General features: G+C 39.8%; 1 protein-coding gene across 1 annotated transcript; it reads left to right on the forward strand.

Annotated features, from left to right (window-relative positions):
• Positions 1–3,374: 3,374 nt before the first annotated feature.
• Positions 3,375–23,530, forward strand: LMAN1 (lectin, mannose binding 1; the record flags this gene model as incomplete). Its single annotated transcript, XM_082013619.1, has 13 exons — positions 3,375–3,585; positions 5,153–5,307; positions 5,397–5,504; positions 7,639–7,700; positions 8,423–8,522; positions 12,223–12,346; positions 12,716–12,774; positions 13,382–13,514; positions 15,139–15,332; positions 15,454–15,524; positions 20,839–20,992; positions 21,738–21,859; positions 23,494–23,530. The coding sequence occupies 13 exons, from the start codon at positions 3,375–3,377 to the stop codon at positions 23,528–23,530; spliced, it is 1,530 nt and encodes a 509-aa protein (XP_081869745.1).

The following is a 23,530-nucleotide window of genomic DNA, read 5'->3' on the forward strand; positions in this document are numbered from 1 at the left end:
TTAAGACGAGCTGACCCTTGCCCTTTTTAGTACTCACTTCTCTGTTCTAGCTATACAAGGAGCCTAGGATGGTCATAGCAGAGATACATGCCTATCCTGCAGATGTAACTGTCTAAAAAGTGAGGTGAGATTAATCTACCGTGTAACCATAGACGAGCCACTTACTACCTTTGTTACCTTAAGTTACAACCAGACTCAAAAGTTGTGACACGTGATGGGGTCATGTCAACTAACGGTTATACTGGCCCACCTTCCCATGTATGTGCAATTCTAAACTGCAAAAACCTCTTTTTCTAAGTTTACTGATAGTTTATGCTGTTGAAGAAGATGGCTTACATGCATTGGTAAGAGTCCTTTGTGCTGGTATAAATTGTGCGTAGTGTGTATTGTGCATTCTGTAGAAAAATTGGGAGTGCAATACCTTTGCAGACTTGGTACAATGATAGATAGGCCCATCTTAACAGAACATTATACAAAATGCAAAATATACCTGTAGAACTAGTCTGCTGAGAAATATCTTTGGCAGAGATTGTATTTTCTGAGATAGAAGTTACCACAGAAGAAACCACAGTGATCTTGACAGTAGGCATTGCAAGAAACATGGGCTTTAATTAAGACTTTTCATGCAGTTTGCACTGCTGGAGAGCTTCCCAGAATAGCTACATGCTTACACACACGTTTACATGTATGGGTCAAACTTCCCAGGCATTAATCAAACCTCCTTGGTACCAAGAGGAATGAGAGTTTAACAGTGTTAAGTGCAAGGGACACAAAGGGAAGAGATGAAGAAAACTGGTCATTCGCTGTTTTTAAATGAAATATTTTGAAGTTTGATATCCCTAGACCTTCTGCCACTTTGCCAATGTATGTTTAAAGTATGTATTTATACACGTGCAAGTTTGTATGTGTGCATATACATATGCTCATACTGTTTGATTACTTAATTTTCTTCTTCAGCTGAGCGAAACGAGTAACTGAACTGAGACAGTTATCGCAGTGTAGAGGAGCCATTCAGTACAGAGTGATTATACAAACTAAGTGGAGTTTTCCTTTTTAACAATATGGTAATTAAGAAATAACCATACGGTGATCTGGGAAATCCTGTTCCTTGACTACTACTGCTGTCAAGTACTCTGGAGTTTTGCATGCTCTGTGACAATTATGAAACAGCTATGAAGTCTAATATAAAACAAAGGGGCAGAATCAGCCAAATGACAGAGGAGTTGACAGCAAGAATGATACGTGCAAAAGTAGCTGCATAATGTTCTATTTTACCTACTACTAAGTTGAGACAATTTAATATAACATCATAAAGTTATGCAGTACAGCATCTGTTCTCTTAAATCATGTATTGTTTCTATGCTAGTGCCTCTAAGTGGCAGAATTTCAGACCTGCTTATGTGTGTGGGTGAATGGGTAAGAGAGAGATTTGTTTCAAGTCTAGTGCTTTCGGTTTTGTAGTCTCTTTCAGCGTGGCTCAGTTGTTTTATTGGCACAGTTCCAACATTACTGCCAAAGGTATGAAGTAGACAGGATAGGGCTTCATGCTGTTCTGTCTGGATCTCTGATGCTTACACCATTTTATTCTCCTGAAGTAATTGCAGCATACTGTATTGCTCCAGTGTTCTAGAATTTTACCTGAAAAATTACTTTCTAGATCTTTAAAAAACAGAAAAACAGCTGAGTTTTCTGTGTCTAGTTAGCTGCCAAGAAGAGACTCCCAATTCTCTTAACATCTCCCACAGATATACTATAAAAAACCCTAAATATATATTTAAATTATTTAGAGATATTTTAGAATGTAGTTGGATGGAAGACACTAGACAAAACAAAACATCAAGTATTTCTTTCTCTATGTTAACAAGTAGTACCTTACCAACACTCAAGATATTTACGTAAGTTCTTTTAAAATTTATCTCAGAAATATTTTGCTTGCATGGCTCATCTGATCGATATATTTACTTAAGCCTTTGTGTAACTGAGAAAGAGAATGTACCTTTCCCGGTGAATTTGTAAGGTTTTACTTCCATTCATGCTGTAGTACATGTGTGCCATTTAAAAAAAGAACTTAATCCCTCCTGAATGACTCCAAGATCATCCTCTTCTTTAGCAGGCTCTGAACCTACTTACTGACTCTTAAATTGCTCATACTCGCAGATTAGGTAAGAGGAAAAGAAGGGATGTCAGAAACAAATGGATACAAAAAAGGTAGAACAAAACACAAGGGTGGAAAGAAACTGAAAAACCCACCCCTGATAATCATTTTCTGTTGGAATAAGGCTGTAAGACAGAGCGATAGATGGTATGTAAAAATGAAAAAGATGTTCTAACCATTGGTTCAGTTATCGATTTAACAGGGGCAACAGAGTCAGGTGGACTGCTGCTCCAGGGAAACAAAGCTGACGCCTGCCCCTACTCTGTGCTGCTGCACACCGACAAACAAACATCCGCATTTCTCACCCTTATACATCTGACCCTCTCTGAAGCGGTGTCCGGACCACTAACCAACTTTCACCACTGTCAGCTCGCATAATCGAGGGCATGACTGCCACCACAGCTTTGCTTTGCTCACCTCATGGAAGAAGGCTGGTCCCTTACGTTGTGAGAAACGCTATCCTTTTTGCTGCAGGATTTCCGACTACTCTAAAAATGAACAGATAGAGCCTATGTAAGTGGGGTCTTTGCTAAGGAAGCAATATTGAGGGAAACGAAGAGATTATTTACCCTTCAAACACTGCAGACTGTTAATCGCACGCAGCCGTGCAGTACAACAGAACGCACGACCGCCGAAGGCCCGCTAAGGCCCAGCTGCCAGCGGAGGAGAATGCCGCCGGACCGCAGCGCTCCGACAGCCGCTCCCACCGCTGCGGCCCTCCGGAGCCCCGCGGGCGCCCTTGAGGGGACGGGGAACAGCCTCGACAGCGCCGCTTGCCCTGCGGCTCACACGCACCCGGGGCTGTTCGGAACCGCTAGCGGCCCAAACGCCGAGTCTCGGGCTCTCCGAGCCCGCTCCGTTCCCACGGAAGACTCACCCCGCGGGACCGCTGCAGCGCCGGCCCGCCCGGACTGACAGCGTAAGAGCCGGGCCCCGCCCCGCCCACCCCACCCAGAAGCGGCGCCCTCCCACCGCCCCTCAGAAGTGCCACGGACCACCCCGTCTCCCGGGCCCCACCCGCCGGCCGCGGCGGCGCGGCGGCGCGGCGGGAGGTGCTGGCGCCCCCTGGGGCGGTGGGCTGGGGGCGAGGCCAGCTGCCGGCCTCGCGGGGCCGCCCCGCCCCGGGGCCGCCCCGCCTTGCCCTTTGCCCGGCCCCCGCGCTCGGCCAATCGGGCGGCGCCCTGTTGGCTGTGCCCGGCGTCCCGCAGCGCGGTCCAAGATGGCGGCGCGCGCGCAGCGGGGTGGCCTGGTAGCGGCCCTCCTCACCGGTGCCTTGCTCGCCTTCGGCTGCCTGCCGTTCTCCCTTGGGCAGGCGGCGGCAGGTTCGACGGCAGCTCTGCCGCACCGCCGCTTTGAGTACAAGTACAGCTTCAAGGGGCCGCACCTGGTGCAGGCGGACGGGACGGTGCCGTTCTGGGTGCATACGGGCAGTAAGTGCTGGGCGGGGGGCAGCGGCGGAGTGCGAGCGGGGTTGGCCGGGCCGCGCCATGTGCCTGACGCGCAGGCAGCTGTGGCTGGCCCGGCGGGGGAGTACGTAATGCGCGCTGCTTGAGGAAAAGGTGCGGGAAGGAGCCGCCACAGGCCGTGGCCACGGCCGGGGAGCTGCGGTGCACGGCGAACATGGCCGGGGCCGGCGAGGCCGGTCAGCCTTGGCATCGGGTGGAAGCGGCGGGGGCTCTTGTGGCCTGCGGCTGCCGAAAGGGCGAAGAGCCGGACTCGCCCCTGGTCTCCCCGCGCCTTCTGTCTCCTTCGGGGAAGCGCCGCGCGCCCGCTGGGCCCTGTCCTGCGGCTTTCCCGGTGGCTCCAAAGGGACCGGAGGTTCTGCGGTAGCGGTAACACGCCCGCGAATCCCCTCCGGTTTCGCTGACAAGCGGTTCGAAGCTACCTGTGACCTTTCTGGTGATGTGGTAGCTCCACTGCCGCGAGGAGTTGACTCAAGACCGTATGAAACTGCTCTGTGAAGTGATGATGTGTCACTGTTGGTCAGAATGAAAGTCGGCCTCGCGCCCGTCTGGTGTAGCTGGGAGCAGCCGCGGATGCTTCTGTATGGCTGGAAATCCTACTCAATTTCCTAATATAAAAGCTTGAAATGGAAATTGTGCCTTGGCAAATACGACTTTATTTGAACGTAGTTTATGCAATTTATGTATCCTCTGCAGTATGCGTTAAGGATTTGATTGTGCTCAAAAAGGCATCTAGTTCCATAACTGTCCCTGCCCCCCCTTGTAAAATGTATTGATATCTAGTGTACATAAGGGTCTTCCTTAGCAGTAATTTCTGCTCTGTTTTTATTTTTTGTCAGACTTTAATTTAGTCCATATTGGTTAATTCCTGAGTGTTAATTTTTGGCTCTTATTTGACATTATGCTACAATTGACATGAAGGAAACTGTCTGTAGATGAGCTTTCTTCCTGCTTTTTTAAGCAGATAATAACAAATATAAAAGTTGTTTATTATTTGACATTACAGAATTAATAATAATATAATTATTATATATAATGTCACATACATGTGAATTAATCTCTCTCTAAATGTATGCCTATTATTCTTTTAAACTAATAAACAGAAAATTGGAACACCTGTTTTTAAAAAGCAGAACAGAAATCTGTTATTTGTGAAAAGTCACATGGGATACAGCAGAAAGATAAACCTGATTTTTTTTTTAATTATTATTAACTTAATACATATCTTAACAGCAAGACCGATGCTCTATTTTGAAGTTGTATGTGTGGTCCCAAATGGAAGGTGATTAAGTCTTCCATAAAGCAGTAGTAATCAAGTTGTTGAAAGTAAAGGTGTTGGGGTTTGGTTTTTATTTTCCTCTCTCAAGTGGTAGAGTACTCCACTAAAAAGTTATTTTGAAAACAGTTCACTAGCTGGGGGGGAGACCAGAAAATCTTGTGAGTTTAGAAGATTTTTTTTAATTGGCTAGTTAAGCACTTGGAACACTTTCAGGAATACTTTCATATATTCAGTGTTGGTTCTTTTCCTTTCTAGATGCCATACCAAGCGCAGATCAGATTCGTATAACAACATCTTTGAAAAGCCAAAGAGGATCAGTGTGGACAAAAAACAAGTCAATATTTGAATATTGGGAAGTTGAAGTGACCTTTCGAGTTACAGGAAGAGGCCGCATTGGAGCTGATGGATTGGTATTAAGAATTTGATCTAACTGAAAAAGAATAGACATGCTTTAAAAAGTGAATGTTGACTTACGACTCTTACTTGCTTTCTATAATAGGCAATCTGGTTTACAGAAGAGCAAGGCTTGGAAGGTCCTGTTTTTGGGGCAGCTGATAAATGGGATGGTGTTGGAATTTTCTTTGATTCCTTTGACAATGATGGAAAGGTTAGTCGGAAGCAAACTCTTCTAGCAAAGATTATAAATTAATTTCTTGCCTGTTTTGTACATATAACTTTGTGGGAAAAAAAAATAAGGATGTTATTTTCCTACTCTACTCCCTTCACTTCGAAGGGATAAATTACAGTTGTCAAGTTTCCCTTACAGAATTTTTACTAGACTTTTTCACACTTTTTTTTTTTTTAGCTTGAAAGTTGAAACATAATACATAATGAATCTCCACTGAACGATGGTTCATGTGTTAGGTTGGGGGGGGGAATACCATGTACATGTGTACAAGCTGGAATTTGGAATCTCCATGCACAATTTGAAATGTTGATATATCTGAAGATGTTTGCCTAGGAAGGGGCATATTGTACCAAAATATGACACTGTGGAAACACAAATTTCTATGTCTGTCTTCAGAGATACTCTTTTTTTCTTGGAACAAATCTGCTTTGAGTAATTCAGCAGCAAAAAATCCTGTAGCAGGTGGGTGTGACAGTTGCTGTTTTGAATTTCCAGTTTTCCAATCCAGAACGATCCTGGGAAACTTTAACAATACTTAGTAGGTCTGCTTTCCTTTTTTTCTTTTCCTGTACTACTTTGTTTGCTCTTAGATGTTTTAGATATATTTTTGTAGGTGTACAAGCTTTTTTTTTTACTACAGATGGCTTTTGATATACAGCAAAGTTGAAAGACTGAAGATGGCATTAATGCTTCTCATGGTCAAAGACAAGACATAGAGTATTGTTCAACTTATCAAGAATTTTTAAATCCTTTTTTTTTTTTTTACCCCCTGACTTCTGGCATGAATATGGACACTGGCATATGGCCAGTTTAGCTGGCTGAAGATGCCATCTACCAAAAATGGCATGTGGACAACTCTGTTTGCCAGAACCTTGGTAGCACTGAGACGCTGATGATGACAAGTTTAGTCAGTGTTGTCTGAAACCCTTTTTTCAGAAAGTGGTAATGTGTCACTCCTAGTCAAAACAAAAGTCTTTGTCATGCCTGTATTGGTCTGAAGTGTCTTAAATACTGGAGTTTGTAAGACTCTTTTAATCATAAGCTGTTACTTTGTTCAGTCCTAGTACGGAGAAATTCTTCTTGTTGCTGTTTCAGTGCGTTCGGTGGAAGGTGTTTGGTGCTGTAGCTGGTCCTCAGCCTAATATGCTAGCATCCAGAAGCAGATGTCATCTAGTACTGCCAACTCAAAGCACCCTGCTTTTGATGCGGATTTAAAAACTGCAAAGCCTTTTTTCTGTTCCTTCTAAGGTTGTAGGTTACACTAGAGTTGAATTTTTCTCTGTAGAAGTAGTGACAAGAACTTTTTAAAAAGAGAAATACGATTTCATAGCTCTGAACACCTGAAGTTGTAGGAACCACACTAAATGTCACAAGAGTTTACAGCACATCTGTCTTTTTTTGCCTCCTTTCCTTTGGGCGCAAAAAAAGGAGAAGTTATTCCCCACTTTGGATTCTCTGCTGTCTTTCAAGTTCTTATATGTGCTTGCATCCAGACATGATCCCCAGCAGAAACTGGACCACCCATTCACTATCAGCATTGTATACTTTTATTAGTAGCTGTCTACTAAGCTCTAAGGTAGATTAGACTTGAGTTGCATTTATGAATGCTTTGAAATTGAACTGTTTGTACATACTTTGTGCAGAATATATGCAAGTGTGCTCTGAACTAATTCAATGTAACTGTTGTTAAACTGAAATATACTTTAATGTCACCTTCTTACTGTTTTCCAGTGGTACTGAGGAGGTAATACTTTAGTTAGCTGAACTGCTTCACATAACTCCATTGCTAAGAAGTAGAAATACTGGAGTATTTCTGTATATTGGTGTACTATTCTGTTGTTGTCACAATCTATGTGATGAAGGAAAAGAAACAGATAGTTTGGTTATAGTGGGTTTTTTTAAGACAAAGGACCACCCTACCCCACTGCTGTGAATTGAAAAGGACATTATTTCTTGCATTCTTGAAGTCTTGAGTCAGAAAGAATAAAAACATTTGCGGTATATCTGTAGTGTAGTGACTCAACATGCTTTATTGCAGAAAGGCTATCAGTGATGTTATTTATGTTTCACTTTGAATTAAACTATTCCATTTGTTTGCTATTTCTTTTTCTAGAAGAACAATCCTGGAGTCATTGTTGTAGGCAACAATGGAAAACTTCAATATGACCATCAGAAGTAAGTTTATTTTCAGTGTTAATGACGAATGTTTGCTTCTGAATGATGAAATGTTGCATGAAACTCTTTGAGAAACGTTATAAAGGTTTCTTTTGTATGAAACTTTGTTGTTTCCTGTACATTTGAGATTTTCTATTTGTTAAAATACTGTCTTGGCAGTAACAGCACAGAAATTGGCAACTGATGGATATTTAAATTGCATATGTCCTTTGGGATGGGTGAACTCAGATAAATGGAGGTACAGACTTTTTACCTCTTTGTTGCTTATGGGTATCTTCCACACACAGCTAATAACTGACAAAAGTTACTAACGGAAAGCTAATTGCCTGTTGCTAAAACCAATTGCTTTATTTTTGATTTCTGATTGTTTGTCAACAGCACAATTAACATCTTTTTGGATTCTCTGAGAAGAGAGGTATCTAGCTTAGTTGGTACAGTCCAGACTGTAGCTTATTTCCATCTCAGTTCACAGGTGTAGGAATATATCTTAGAAGCAAACAGATTTCCCCATTACTGCATTCTGTCTATATTGTGTCCTGTGTAAAGCATCTAGTACTGTTGATCCCAGACTTCAGAAAAGCTCAGTGCTGTGGCAGGACAGCATTTGAAAAACGTGCATCTTGAAAAACTATCATCATGTTGTGTAGTGATACATTGATGCCTTTTTGTCTTAGCTGATAAATCATAAGATATAGTTTTATGCAAGTTGTCTTCTTGCATAGTGATGGTTCCACGCAGGCATTGGCATCCTGTCAGAGGGACTTTCGTAACAAGCCCTATCCTGTTCGAGTGAAGATAACGTACTACCAAAAAGCATTGACTGTAAGTATTCTGAAATAACATAATTATTCATTTTTCTCAGCTTTTTAAGTGTGAGATTGCTGCAACTATTTGAAAACCCAAAGACACCATATATTAATTCCAGTATTCTTGAAAATGTTGAGCTCAGTAGCAGAAGATGGAAGGAGGTGCAGTATGGTCAATTGCTAGACCAGTTCTTTTAGCTACATTAGTGCCTTTGTAGTTTTCTGAGCTGAATCAGCAGGTATTGCTATTTTTTCTGATGTTACTTAGGAGCCAGTCGTGCTAACGTACTCATATGTGCTCAGACCCTTCTCTTGCTATTGACTTGTCTGTAGAGGTGTCCCAAAGCCAGTATCTGTTCCTCAGCTTCCAAGTGGTTGGGCAGCTCCTTAACTTGAACTTTATTTCTCAAGCTGATCTGAGAGCTGCAGAGGGTTTTGTAGCTGAGTGTAAGAGGTTCTTGAAATGTGTCTAAAAAACCGAAGCTCACTCTGACAGTAGATTTAAATTTGCTACTTGGGGCTGCCCACTTCCAAGAAATAGTAGGACTTTGAAGATTAAGGAAGATAGAACACCACTGGTATAAGGGAGTCTTCAAGACTTCTTCAATACTATGCAGATGATTGTGAATTCCTTCTAGACAAGGAGAGAAAAATACTGATGTGGTGCTGGGTTGCAACAGCTGTGAAGTATATGTTTCTTGGCTTCTGATTTCTTCTGAAAAGGTGCTATTCATAGCTATTAGCCATAAAACACATAGCTGTCATTTTGTAGTAAAAGTTTCTCTAAAAGTAAACGTGAATGCACCTAAAAGAGGGTGGACTTTGTACTGTGTTGTAATTGTAAAAGCGATCTGTTACTCTTGAATGAAAATTAAATTTCAGACTCCAAGGCTGCTCTCTTTTTGAACACGCCTGGTCCCTGATGCCTTATCTAGGAACTCCTCTGGCCCAAACATTGCTGCTAACCCTAGCAGTCCTGCAAATGCATCTGTGGAGGAAGAGAGAATCTCTAAGCTTAGAATCAACAGAACGACAGTAAGGGATGACTCTTCTAGATCAGACCAAAAATTTGTCTTGCCCAGAACCTTATTGGGATGTATACATTTGCTAGACTGGCCTTTAATGATCTCTGGGTCAGGGATTTCTTGAACCAGAGTTGATATTATTACACCATGATTGGTTTTAGAATAGAGTAGAATAGTTCCATTTGGAAGGGACCTACAATGATCATCTAGTCCAGCTGCCTGACCACTTCAGGGCTGCTGACCAAAAGTTAAAACATATTATTAAGGGCATTGTCCAAATACCTCTTAAACAATGACAGGCTTGAGTCATCGACCACCTCTCAAGGAAGCCTGTTGCAGGGTTTGACCACCCTCTCAGTAAAGAAACGATTCCTAACATCCACTCCAAACTTCCTCTGGCACGGCTTTGAACCATTTCCATGCGTCCTATCACTGGATCCTGGGGAGAAGAGCTCAGCACCTCCTGCTCCATGTACCCTCCTCAGGGAGCTGTAGAGAGCCATGAGGTCACACCTCAGACTCCTTTTCTCCAAACTAGACAAACCCAGAGTCCTCAGTTGCTCCTCACAGGACATACCTTCCAGTCCTGTCACCAGCTTTGTGCCCTTCTCTGCATTCAAGTACACGTTCAAGTACCTTAACATCCTTTTTACAATTGTGCCCGGAACTGCACACAGTACTCAAGGTGAGGCTGCACCAATGCTAAATACAGTGGGATAATCACTTCTCTTGAGCAGCTGGTGATACTCTGTGTAATGCACCCCAGGATGCAGTTTGCCCTCTTGGCTGCCAGGGCCCACTGCTGACTCATATCGAGCCTACCGTAAGCCAGCACCACTGAATCCCTTTTTGCAGGGCTGCTCTCCAGCCACTCCTGTCCCAGTTTATACTGGGATGAATCCCATCCATGGACTTAGGAACATTCAGCTGATACAACTGGTCCCTTACAATTTCAGTGTCCACAGATGGAAAGTCACTGCTCCCTCAACCATGGTCCCTCAGTTCAGAGGACTGGGCAGCCCAAGGTCTATCAGTATTAGTGCAGACTAAGGCAAAAAAAAAAGGTTGAATGCTTCCATCTTCTTTATCTCTATTTGTCAGGTGACTATGTTCAACAAGTATTGGTCCAATGTTTTCGTTGGACCTCCTCTTGCTATTAACATACTTCAAAAAGCCTTTCTTGTTGTCTGACACAACACTGTCTGGTTTCAATCCTTGTTGAGCTTTGGCCCTTTGTGTCTTCTTGCATACATGAATCACGGCTCTGTAATCTTCCTGTGAAGCCTGACCTTGCTTCCAGAGATCATACAGTTTTGTTTTCCTCTTGAGTTCCAAGAGGTTTCCCTGTTGAGACAAGCTGGTTGTCTGCCCCACTTGCTTGGCTTTTGACAAAATGTTATTGCCTGCTCCTGTGCAAGGTTCTTAAAAAAAACAAAACAAAACAAAACTTAAAAAATGACCAACAGTTATGGACCCTCCAAGCTGTCAAAAGCAGTTTCTATGGGGACATTGCTAACTAGTCCCCTGGCTAGGTTAAAGTTTGCTCTCTTGAAATCCAGCATAGCAACTCTGCTGAACTTTTTTTCTCATTACACCACAAATTTTAAAATCTACCATTTCATGATGACTGTGGCCAAGACAGCCACCTGCTATCATACTTCCCACAAGTCCTCCTGTATTCACAAGCAAGTTTAGGAGGGCATCTTTCCTAGTTGGCTTACTGAGTACTTGTGACGAGAAATTATCTACATCTTCAGGAACTTCTCAGACTTGCTTGTCACAGCAGTGTGGTATTCCCAGTTGATGTCTGGGAAGTTGAAAGACAAGGACTGCTGACCTCGAGATTTCTTCTAATTGCCTATAGAATAACTCATCAGTGCTATCATCCTGGCTGGGTGATCAACAGTGGATGCCCATGATATCTGCTTTATTTTCTATCCCCCTAATCCTCACCCAGAAGCTCTCAACCACATCATCTCTAACTGTAAGGGCTGTACAGTCAAACCTCTCCGTTACATACAGTGTGTATATAACATACTACCTCGCCTGCCCTGCGTATCCATCTTGAACAGCCAGTAGCCCTCCATCCCAGCACTCAGTTGTGGCACTCATTTCACCAAGTCTCACTAATACCAATGATATTTTAGCTCTGGGGACAGACCAATGCTTCCAGTTTGTCCTGTTTGTTTCTTGTAATGTGTGTGTTGGTGTACAGACATTCCAGATGTACTCCTAAACCCTCAGTGTTCCCTGGAACAGTGTAAATGCTCCCATTAGTAACCTCAGGCCAGGCCATGCCATGCCATGCCATGTCATGCCTCTCCTGATGTTGTCCCTTTCCCCAACGTGTTCTTTTCCAGACACTAATTTGTCTTGCTGCTTCTTATAACTGAAATTAATACTTTTTTTATATGTGTCTGAATTCTGTGTGGTATATCCTTTTAGGTGATAATAGAAAATGTTGAATTTTGTTCATGCTGAACTTTGAATCAGGCCTTTTTTTTTTCCTTTTTAAAATAGAAAGCTTATGCACTTTCTTTGTAAAAAGTATCTTTCAGAAAAGAAACAGGTTTTGGTTTCTAGTATCAGCTGCTGAATTACCTGGTAAGTTTTATTTGTGACCATTACTGTAAACTGAGAAAGCAAATAACACATAGATTTATGTGCGAAGAATTGTGTTTATCCTTTTAGGTATTAATTAACAATGGCTTTACTCCGGATAAAGACGACTATGAATTTTGTGCGAAAGTGGAAGATATGGTGTTGCCATCACAAGGATATTTTGGAATATCTGCAGCAACAGGGGGACTTGCAGGTAGCAAATGTTAAAAATTGTGACAAATGGCGTGGGGACTTGCAGGGCTTACAGGAGAGGGGTTTTTTTAGTGCTAGTGTTGATGCATTATATCAATTTTTGACCATGATGATGTAATGAATCCTCTCTTATTCCCAAATTACTGATATAGGCCTTTTCCTGGCTAGAGCATAACTACCTTCAATTTGTCCCAACAAAGACATTGTGCAGTCTCATTCCCCACTGCATAAACTCTTGGGAGGACTTTGGGAGGATGCTTTTACCTGAGGATCCTTTACAAGTGCAAGGTTGACTTGGGAAGTATCAGGATTTGTAACATGTAGCAGTAACAATTAACAGAGTTTTCTTTGTTTTGTTTGTTGAATACAGATGATCATGACGTCCTATCTTTTCTGACCTTCCAGTTGAGTGAGCCTGGGAAAGAAGTAGTAAGCATCTTTATGCATAATTAGTAAAATATGTTATTGTATATGTTTTATATGTAGCACCACATTATGGTATTTCCTCTGAAGTCATGCTTGGCATCACTGTTTCAGGATTTTGGCATGTAGCTGTGCTGTCATCTGTTGTAGAAAAATGAAACTGATACTGTAATGTTTAATTAACATTTTCAAGGCCAGAATTCTTGAAGCAACACTGAATTAACAAAAATCCTGATTTTAAATCAAAACATGCAGAGAGAAAACAAACTAAAAAGTACACTTTGTTTGGAAAGTGGAAAAATAATTTGTTCTTGCTTTCAACTTCCCATACCTCTAGAACACTTCTGTACTGCTAAACAGCATCTATCCTTGTAAAACTTGATTTCTTATTAATTGCAGAAAGTATGCATGTATCAGGGAAAAGCTGTGGGTCTCTATAGGAATATCTGGTTTCTCACTTCAACTTAATATATTCATGTGCCTCACTAATTGTGTTATGTCTTCAAATCTGAAATCTGAACAGCCTTCCTGGAGAATAAGTTATATAGGAGTGGTGAAGGACATGAAAAAAAAATCTCTCTCCCCTTCTGCCCCCCCCCCCAATGTTTTCAAGCCAACACCAGATGCAGAAATTCCTCAAAAAGATAAAGAGAAGTATCAAGAAGAGTTTGAACACTTTCAACAAGAATTGGATAAAAAGAAAGAAGAATTTCAAAAGGAACATCCTGATGTCCAAGGACAGCCAGGCAAGTTATTTGAGCCATTTTTCAGTTGTCAAGGAAAACATTTGCTTTCCAGGATAGCAGAAGAAGGGCCTGATACTCTGACTGATCTTACTAAGCTCCTACTGATGTTATTTACTTTATTTAAGAATCGTTGATCTTTTGTTTGTAAAGTGTTTTCTGAAATACAAAGTCATTTTTGTCATGCCTGGATTGAGAGCAAAACAAACGAATGGAAACATGGTGGGAATGATGAGAATCTGTACAGAAGAGTAAAGAGGGAGAAGGTCATGCATCTGTCTGTAAAGTGATGATTAAGGAAGCATGGCCTGTTTGGTTATTTGAAAATGTATTTAAACGGTCATCTTTTTGGTCTGTTTCTGCACATTCATAACAAATTTTTTTTTGGTCTTGTTTTATGTATGGTTATTAAAGATGGGCTAGTGGATATGCTGGAATATGTGCTTACTTGGAAGGGCTTTTTAATGCTTGCCTAATACTGGACGCGTATTGCACCACAACATTAGTTGGCATTCAGTTTTGGTATTTGGGTTGGCTAATAACATCAAGATGGAAATTTGTTTCTTAAAAACTCTGGACTTTATTTTATGTTTTAAGCTATTGATAGTTTGGCTGGGTAAGGCAGAATTGCCTTTTCCACTATTGATACCACGCATCTGCAGCTCTCAGCAAGTATTGATTTAAAGATATTTGAGACTGAGCAGTGTTTTTCCACTGATTTCAAATGATGTTTAATTTAAGGAAAATTACAGTAATGATTCTTGCCCACTTTTTTGATTGTTTAGCCAAAGTGCTTTGACTTTGATTGTTCTGCTATGGAACACGGTGGGGATTTTGTTTGTTTGCTTGGGTTGTTTTTTTAATTTTTTTAGAGCTGGGAAAAAAGAATCTGTTTGTTTGAAAATATGATGGAAGCCAGTCTATTTCTTTCTTTTGTGGATTTAATTAGCTGTATTTGAACGCACACATATCAGGAATGTACTTTAGGCATCTAGACCTGAAATTTCAGATGGTCATCTTTTTTTGCACAGTGACAAGTTATAACTGTTCTAAAGGTCGTTCATCATTTTATCTTCATCTGTGTTTTTGAAATATTGCCCAACCTTCCATTGATAAGAAATAATAACCTTTTTGCCACAGAGTCTTTTGGACTTTATTCTTTCTGATGGTGTTGAAGCTGTAAAGGAACTCACTCAAAATGTGCAGTCACTTCTCTATTTCAAGCTACTTTTTAAAGCTTGCTTTTTCTAAAAAGTAGCTGTTACTTAATACCTGCAAATCTCTTCTGAAGCATAGCTGGTAATATAATGATAGCTTATGCAAAGATAGCTGCCTCCTAATAATGACAACGATGTCTTGTTTCCATTTTATGTTGTACATTACGCAAGTATTGAAATAGGAACTCTAAGATGGAATCTGGGTTTGAATGTGTGGTTATCCGGTCAGTTGCTCGGATCCCATTTGGGTATCCTTCGCCATGGCAATGGTGACAAATAAACAGCAAACAATCAAATTATGGGAAAAAAGTGTATCTGTGTGGAAGCTTTAAGGGTGCAAGAAAAATTATACAGTGCAGCTCATGAGGAATGCATATATGTAAGAACTACATGTGCTTTTTTCTTATCAGCGGATGATCTTTTTGAAACTGTAAGTGATCGTGAACTGAGGCAAATCTTTGAGGGGCAGAATCGAATTCATCTTGAAATCAAACAGCTTAATAGGCAATTGGACATGATTCTGGATGAGCAGAGGAGATACGTCTCTGCAGTCACAGATGAGGTTGCTAAAAGAGGAGCTGGTTTTCCTGGTCAACAAGGACAGGTAAAAAAAAAAACCAAAACACCGTGATTGGTAGCTCAGCCAAATTTCAGAAGCATGATCAATTTGCTTTTTCCAAGATATGTTGACCTTTTTCTCCCCCACCCCCACCCTCCCCTGCCAGGTTTCCCAGCAAGAGATTGAGACAGTTGTGAAAACTCAAGAAGAGGTCATTAGGCAAGTAAATGAAATAAGGTAAATGCTTTCTAAATATTAAGGCTGTGTTTTGAATTTTGTATTATCTTCCACCTTTTGAATCTTATTTATTATTTCAGTAGGAGAATATTGACAAACTTGAAATTTCTCTGTGTCAGTTCCTTAGTGATGACCCTCTGCATGCATTTAATTTCTATAATAAAGTAAGTTCATGTCCCTGGGGTGGCTAAGCCCCCTAATTTACCTCTTTTTTACCATGAGAGATTCCACTTCAACAGGTAAGTCCAGTCCTTCTGAAAACAGTCGATTTCTGCTAATGTGATAACCTGCTACCTCATGGAAATCTGTTGCTCTGATTTTAGAGTATTGATAACAACGTGAGCATAAATTCCTTCGATTTATAGCTAGTAAACCTAAAAAAAAAAAGTGTATTGGAGTATCTTGTTGATATACTCAGTCTACGCCTGGTATGATGATCATATGAGTTTATTATTATATAATATTATGAATAAAATCCGTTAATATTTTAGATAATATTATATGAGATACACTTGAGGTTTTGTTAAGTGTAAACAACCTGTAAAGGCATGTACGTAATTAGGAGAAGTAGTTCTGTACAAATGAAAATGTCTGTCCATGCAGTAAGAGTTGTTGACATTTATTGCTTACTATTCTAATTTTTTTTTTATAGTAGTTCACTTATTTCTTCAATATAGACATACATTTTGTCTTTGCATTTTTTCCCTAATTTTGCTATTACTGCCTAAAGCTCATATGTTGATTATTGCTCCGTAGTGGTCTGCTAGTGTTACTGATTTGTATATCACAAAAAGTATTTACAGTTTTATGTCAAGTCTTGCAGAATTCCAGTGTGTACAAGCCTTGGAGAGGCCTCTTTTTTTTTTTTTTTTTTTTTTTTTTTTCCCCTTCCCCCTCATTTCCATTGTAGATTAACCTTTTTTTTCAGTAGGAGCAGGGCTAGGCCTTGAGAGAGCCTTGTTTCTTGATAGCAGTTGAAACAAGAGCCAGATCTGGAAAATATTGAATATCCTCTCTTGGCCTGCACTTTGAAAAATAAGAGGACAAAAAGTACAGTTTCCATAGTCCTGCACATGTGGAAGAGTAACTCCACCCACCGGTACAGCCTGGGGACTCATCAGCTGGAAGGCAGTTTTGCAGAAAAGATCTTGAGAATCCTGGTGGGCAAGAAGTTGGACGTTGGACAGCAATGCACCCTTATAGGAAAGACCACCAGCAACATGCTAGGCTGTGTTATGCAGAGCATTGCCAGAGGGTTGAGGGAGATTATTCTTCCTCTATTCAGCACTGGTGATACCACATCTGGAGTCCTGTGTCTAGTCCTGGGCACCCCAGTACAAGAGAGACACTGGGGGGACTCCAGCGGAGGATCATGAGATTAAAGGGTTGGAGCATTTGTTGTACAAGGAGAGGCTGAGGGAGCTGGGATTGTGTAACCTGGAGAAAAGGCTTGGGGGCTATCTTATCAATGGGTAGAAATACCTGATTTTGGAGGTGGTGAGGGTGATAGAGACGGAGCCAGACTCTTCTCACTGGTACCCAGTGACAGAATGAAAGGCAATGGGCACAAACTGAAATACAGGAATTCTATGTAGTCATGAGAAAAGGAACTTGTGAGTGTAGTTGAACACTGGAGTAGGTTGGTTGCCCAGGAAGGTTTTGCAGTCTTCATCCATGGAGATACTGGAAACCCAACTGTGACTGAAAATTCCTTGGTTTGTTAGGTGTTAAGACATATTGTCATATAGCATTTAGGGGGAGGGAAAAAAGGGGGGGGGGGCACTCTAATGTTAAATTACTGCCACTTATATTGCATAGTGAAGACAGAAATGTGTTGGGGTTTTTTCATATGCCAGTGTATTGTGTAGAGCATTTTAGTAATCTTGTCCCCATTTCTTGTAGGCTAGAGAAAAATGGGGTGTGTTTTTTGGTTGGTTGGTTTGTTCTTTTGTCAGAGGACTATATTCCAGTGAATTTCCTCAGGGAACTTCTGTATCTGCAGGGACACTTGCAAGTTCCCAAGTGATTAATAATTTTTGCTTTTTAAGATGCAGTTTTTTAAAATTGATTGAGAGGTATGCTGTACCTTTTCAAACTACATTAACAAATTAAGTAAAAATCTTATCTTGAAGGGTCTATACTGCTAAAATGGATTTGAGAAAATTCCTGTGTTTGATAGGGATGTCTGTGTACTGCTTCTAAGATGTTTTAGAATGGCTGTCTTTAGCAGGAATGGCTTTAAGTTGGTTTAACCCTTCATTTGTAGTAGTTAAAACATTCCTTACCTTGGGCATAAAAAAAGGAGAAAAATAATTTCTATAGTTATGTTTATTTTCCTGTATTAGTTCAAGGGCAGCTCTTGTGATTTGTCTAAGTAGGTCAGTGTTTTGTAGAATGAAGATTAGGAGTGCTTCCATTTTTGCACTTGTTCTTCCACGAAAGCTTTTATGTTAATATTCTTGACAAATCTTTATACCTTGCAAGCAAATTAGATTTTCTTGTTAACATTGGCAGTCTGCCCTTTTAGTGACTACTTATTAGGTATGAGTTTGCGTAACATTATCTTAATATTTTTCTTAGATTAAAGAAATGTTTTATTTATAGATAGAAATGAACAGCCCGCTGTTGCATTGCTGTTCATCCCAGAGGAAAAGGACTTAACTGTCCAAGTAATTTTCTTGTCAAGATTTGTGGATTTCTTAATCATCTGATTACAGGAGAATCTTGCATGTTCATACAATAGAAACTATCAGCATGGTATTGTTCATGCAAAAGTAAATGTAAATTAAATTTGACACAGACCAGGTCTATTTAGGGAAGTTATTTTGCTTTTAACGAACAGTGGATCAGTCTGGGGGAAGGTGGGTGTTCAGGTTTCTGTACTTACATAGGGATGGTGGTATTAGGAGGGAGAGGAACAAAATGAGTGTCACACTTGTGTTCTAGCACTGAAATAGTGGGGCAAGATAAACAATGTGATGGATGTGGATAGACAGGCTTACTATTGGCATTTATTAGGCAGTGGTCGAGTAGGTTTCCAGTGAAAAACTTACTTCTGAAATAGGTTATTATAACACTAATTCAAAGTACAGGTAAATATTAATCAATTTACTTTACATAATCTATACAATGACAATACAAAAATATAGAATAGTTTCTGGGTAACATATGTGCTAATTTAAGTTAGGACAGATGAGGGTATTTTTTGCATTCATTTTGTGTGTATAAGTTCCAAACCAGAAATAGAGAATGAGAGAAGGTGAGAGCTGATTCGATTCGTTTTGTTTGCAGTGGCTTCCAGAAGCAGACAGCTAGTTTTTGGTAACTCCTTTTGATAACTTTACCTCAATAAGCTTATTTTTAATATTGCAAATGTTGATAGTTTTGCAGAAATCCATGGCTAACTCCATGTAGCCTAGAGTGAGGTATGTTCTCTGGAATAACCAGAAATGTAGCTGGTGAAAGTGATTGATCTTCTAAGATGTGCTGGAAGTGGGATTGAGCTTTTACAGAGATGACAGGAAAGGGTGAATTCTTGGATCTTTTTGTTACTGAAGGTGAAAAGAATTTTTTTTGTTTTGTGGGAAATATGCAGAATACTGGTAGTCTAGTATGTTAAGTTGATTTGTGTGTTAAAGTGGTATTTTTAAAAAAAAATCTTAGTCTTCAGTTTGAAGAAAAGTATAGTTAATCCAGCATTTAGTAAGTGCCGTAATTACTAAATGCCTCTGTTAAAATGGTGTATCTGCAATTTGATATAATTGTGTAGATTAATTTAGTGTGTGGCTTCGATTTAGTATGTAGCTGCTTCAAGTAGTTTAAACATGCTGCATAGTTCTTACAATGGAGCAAAAGCAGCCGTAATACTAATACAGCGTAACTATGCTTGCTGTTTTTATTTCTGGAGAGTTGTTATAGTGCCTTTGAATAGATACGTACCTTACTAATTTTTTCTTTTCTCCTGTTTTTTTACATTTTATTTTTGGTTCTCTGTTTTTTGAATTTTAATGGCATGGAGAGCAACTGGTGCAAAGCTAAAAGATGGGCAACATCTTTATGAAGGTTATTTGTAAACATTTAAGATTCAATGCTTAACTTGCCATTTTCACAATGAATATGAGCCATTTAAAAATCATTAATATAATTTTGTATAACACTTAAAAATATGATTATATGTTGTTGTTGCCAGTTTACACAGTGAAAAATATTCAAGATGGGTTAGTTTGGTTTTTTTCTTATGTGAAAGTTAAAATTGAAAGTGTTTAAGGTCAGGCTGAACAGGGCTTTGGACAACCTGACCTAGTGAAAGATGTTCCTGCCTATGGCAGGGGGGTTGGCCAGATGATCTTTAAAGGTCCCTTCCAACCCAAACCATTCTATGATACTATGATAAATTGCTGACCGCTGTACAAAGAGTTAGGACTGCACCTTGAAGGCATCAAAGAAAGCTCTCATCGGAACAAAATGTAAAGTTTTAAGTAAATTAAAAAAAAATCCAAAGACATACATTTTGATTGCTTATTCTGTTAATAATGAAGAGATTAACATTCACATGATAAATATTTTAGCTGTAGAATAATCCTCTTTGCAACTGAAAAGAGAGATCACAGTAGGGGAAAATTATATAAACATATTGATTAGAGATTAAGTATTTTTCTCTCATTGACTAGTTTACCTCAAACAAAATTAGTTATGGAACCTCAACTTTTTACAGATTTAATTTGACTTGTCGTAGAAGCAAAATGAATTCACATGAGGACAGTATTAAGTATTATGACAATGCATATGGGAAATGAGTTTCTCGTATAAATGGTAATCATGAAACAAGGATGTATCTAAATCTTTTCTTATCCCTAAAGCCTCTTCTTTATTTTTATTTCTTACATGACTGCTTTTATTTATTTATTTTTCAAACAGCTTTTGGTTTTCTTCAAAGATTGCATTAAACTCTGCTTATCCTAAAGCCTTGGCAAGAGCCTCAGATAAAGGACTTGTTTCAGACTTCATCAGTCAGGCAAAGCAGATGTCTAGCAATAGCATATTTGCCAGATCTTGTTTTCAGTGTGACTTTGGGAGATAGTGCACTTTACAAATTGAAACTGTCTGCAGAAATAAATATTTTTTTAAATCATATTTTGATTAAGGCATTGTTTCTTCATAGGTATTCTTGGAAGCTAGAAAAAATGTTTACTGCCTTTTGGGGCAACTGTGTATTTCAAACTAATTTTAATGGACTAAAAGTATCCATAATAACTGCTGTTTGTAGAAAAGCTGTTCTGTGGTGAAAGATGTTTTGTTGTTTGTCTTGTTTCAGAAATTCCATGGCTGATACTCTGAGGTTGATCAGCGGAGCTCAACATCCTGGCTCAGCTGCAGGAGTCTATGAAACAACTCAGCACTTCAATGACATCAAAGAACACCTTCATGTAGTAAAGAGGGACATTGAGCATTTAGTACAACGAAATATGGTAATTTATGTGCTGGTAGTGTAAAGCATGACTGTAATACTTCTTTATTTGGCTGTTAGTGAAAAGCTAGGATGAGCCAGCATGCAATTTACGGAGCAATTAATCCTTCATTAAGCTGCTTCGCTAAAACTGCGCTGCCTTGACCTAACTGCATGATCTGTGTCTTGATGAGAAGTTTTGCACAAAGAGCATGATTTTTAGTCTAATTTTCAGTGGAAACAAGGTCAAGCAATTAGGTTTTCTGGGTGCTTTTTTTGTCTTTGTCCCCCTACTTAGCAGCTCTATACAGAGAAGATTATCTATTGCTTCTGCACAGAAGGGAGAGCTTTAATCAGGGGAAACTCAGGCAGGCTCTGCTTAAGGTCTCTTAAGTGTGAAAGATGACTGTGTTCACATTCAGGAGCACTGTAGGCTAGCCTAGGTAGCAATTAAGCTGAATTAGCTTATGATCCCATAGAAGGTTCTTGATTTCTGGGTTAATTTACCAAAGATTTATTCTTTCCCCTATAATCCTCAAATTAACCCCCAGTCAGTTTATTTGAGAAACATAAAGGTGAAAGGAGGAAGGTGAGACGGGGAGTAAGATGATGATTTTTCAGAGTGGTGTCATTTCTGTTTGTTTTCTGCTTGTGTTCCAATTTTTAGATCATGTTGCAAAGATCTTGTTTTGTTTCTTGCGTGTAACAGTCTTTGATGGCATGTCTTGTTTGCTTTTTTCTCAAATACCGTTTTTCTTGGGTTTTAGCCATCTAGTGAGAAATCGAAGTGTCCAGACTTGCCACCATTTCCATCATGCTTATCTACAATGCACTTCTTCATATTTGTAGCGGTGCAAACAGTGTTATTCATTGGTTATATTATGTATAGGTAAGTACGTTTACATTTAAAGACAACGGGGCAAATGATTTTAGAACTTCTGACTGGAAATGCAATTGTGATGGTATGATTATGTTAATCTTCTTTAAAAGAAGCAATCATTCAGATTTGAAGAGACCTTGCGAGGTCTCTAGTTCAACCTTCTGCTCAAAGCAGCGTTGACACTGAATTCAGACCAGGTCGCTTAGTCTTTAGACTGGTCAGGTCTTAAAGACCTCCAAGAATGGAAAATTTACCACTGTTACAGACCCTATTGGAAATACTTAATTATCATAGTGAACTTCGTTTTATTCCCCCCCACCCCCACAATATATCTAGTGGGAATCTGCCCTGTTTCAATTTGGCTGTTATGTCACTTTCTTATAATGTGCATCTCTCTAAAGAAACTGTCCCTGTCTCCTCAAAAACATCTTGTGGGTATTAGAAAGCTGCTGTTAGACCTCTTGAAGGCTTCTTTTGTCCATGATAAACAAGCCCAGTTCCCTCCCTCTCTTCTCTTGAGGCATGTACTTCAGCTCTTGACCACCCTCCTTGTGGTCCTCTGCTGGACTTACTGAAGTTTATTAATATCTTAACAAAATCTGATGTGATTTTTGTTGTTGTTGTTGGTTGGGGGTTTTTTTTTGGCTCTGTGTACCTACAAGTTACTTATCCCGTCTTACAAATTCCTCAGTAAACTTTTTTTATGATACATATCCCTTCATCCCTCTCCTACATATGATATTGATAGTGTATGGACTACTTTTTTTTTTTCTTTTTCCCTAAACCAATTGGGATGTTTTCTTTGTTCTCTTCCTCCTCCTTGTAATGTCATAATGTTCAAATTAAATTTGCGTTGATGGAAAGGAAAACTTATTGAGCATAAGGACTTGCTTGGTAGCCTTCCCTCCTGTTTCTCACACATACTAATCAGGATAAGGAGTGGGAACGAAAATAGCTGTATTGCCCTTTGAAGAGCAAATGCTGTTTGCTACCTCTGTGGAAGAGTAACTAGTATTCATAAAGACCAATGCTGCTGATAGCACTAACTTTTATTGTGTGTCTGCTTCTTTACAAAGCGGAGAGAGTGCATTTCTGTATATGTCATGTTGCCATCAACTGGAAAGGTGGCTTACAAGACAAATGAGGAGCTGGTCCTCTCCAGTTCTTTTTGATGCCCTTGTAATTCTAGCATCTGTGTGTGGTTGATCCATAGTATTTGTATCCACTAAGAAAATAAGTGTGTTCCGTGCCAGAGGGAAAAGGAAATCCCATTTCAAGAAAATTCTTTCACTGCTTAGTTGCATGTGTTTCCTATTCTATGATGATCTTTAGGCCAATCAGATACAAAGTGTTTTAAAAATCAGTTCATATGTTCTTTCACAGTTTCTAGCTTCTGTCCAGAATGTTTTGTTTCCTTCTGTGCCTGATGCAAAATTAGAACTATAGTGATGTTACCAATGTCTTTGTAAATAGAAAAAATTACATCCTATTTTTGTGATGTGACTTATATTTGATTTCCCTAAGTCTCTGTTGACAAGGAATGGAATCTTTTAATCCCCAAGTAAATGAAATATTTGTTTAAACCAGTTAGCTAGTTTTATGCTGTAAGTACTTAACGAAGTCTCTTCTGCTTTTTCTTTCAGGAGTCAACAAGAAGCAGCAGCCAAAAAGTTCTTTTGA

Source organism: Phaethon aethereus, assembly GCF_964289735.1.
Source record: "Phaethon aethereus genome assembly, chromosome: Z".
In the NCBI taxonomy this organism is placed as follows: Eukaryota; Metazoa; Chordata; class Aves; order Phaethontiformes; family Phaethontidae; genus Phaethon; species Phaethon aethereus.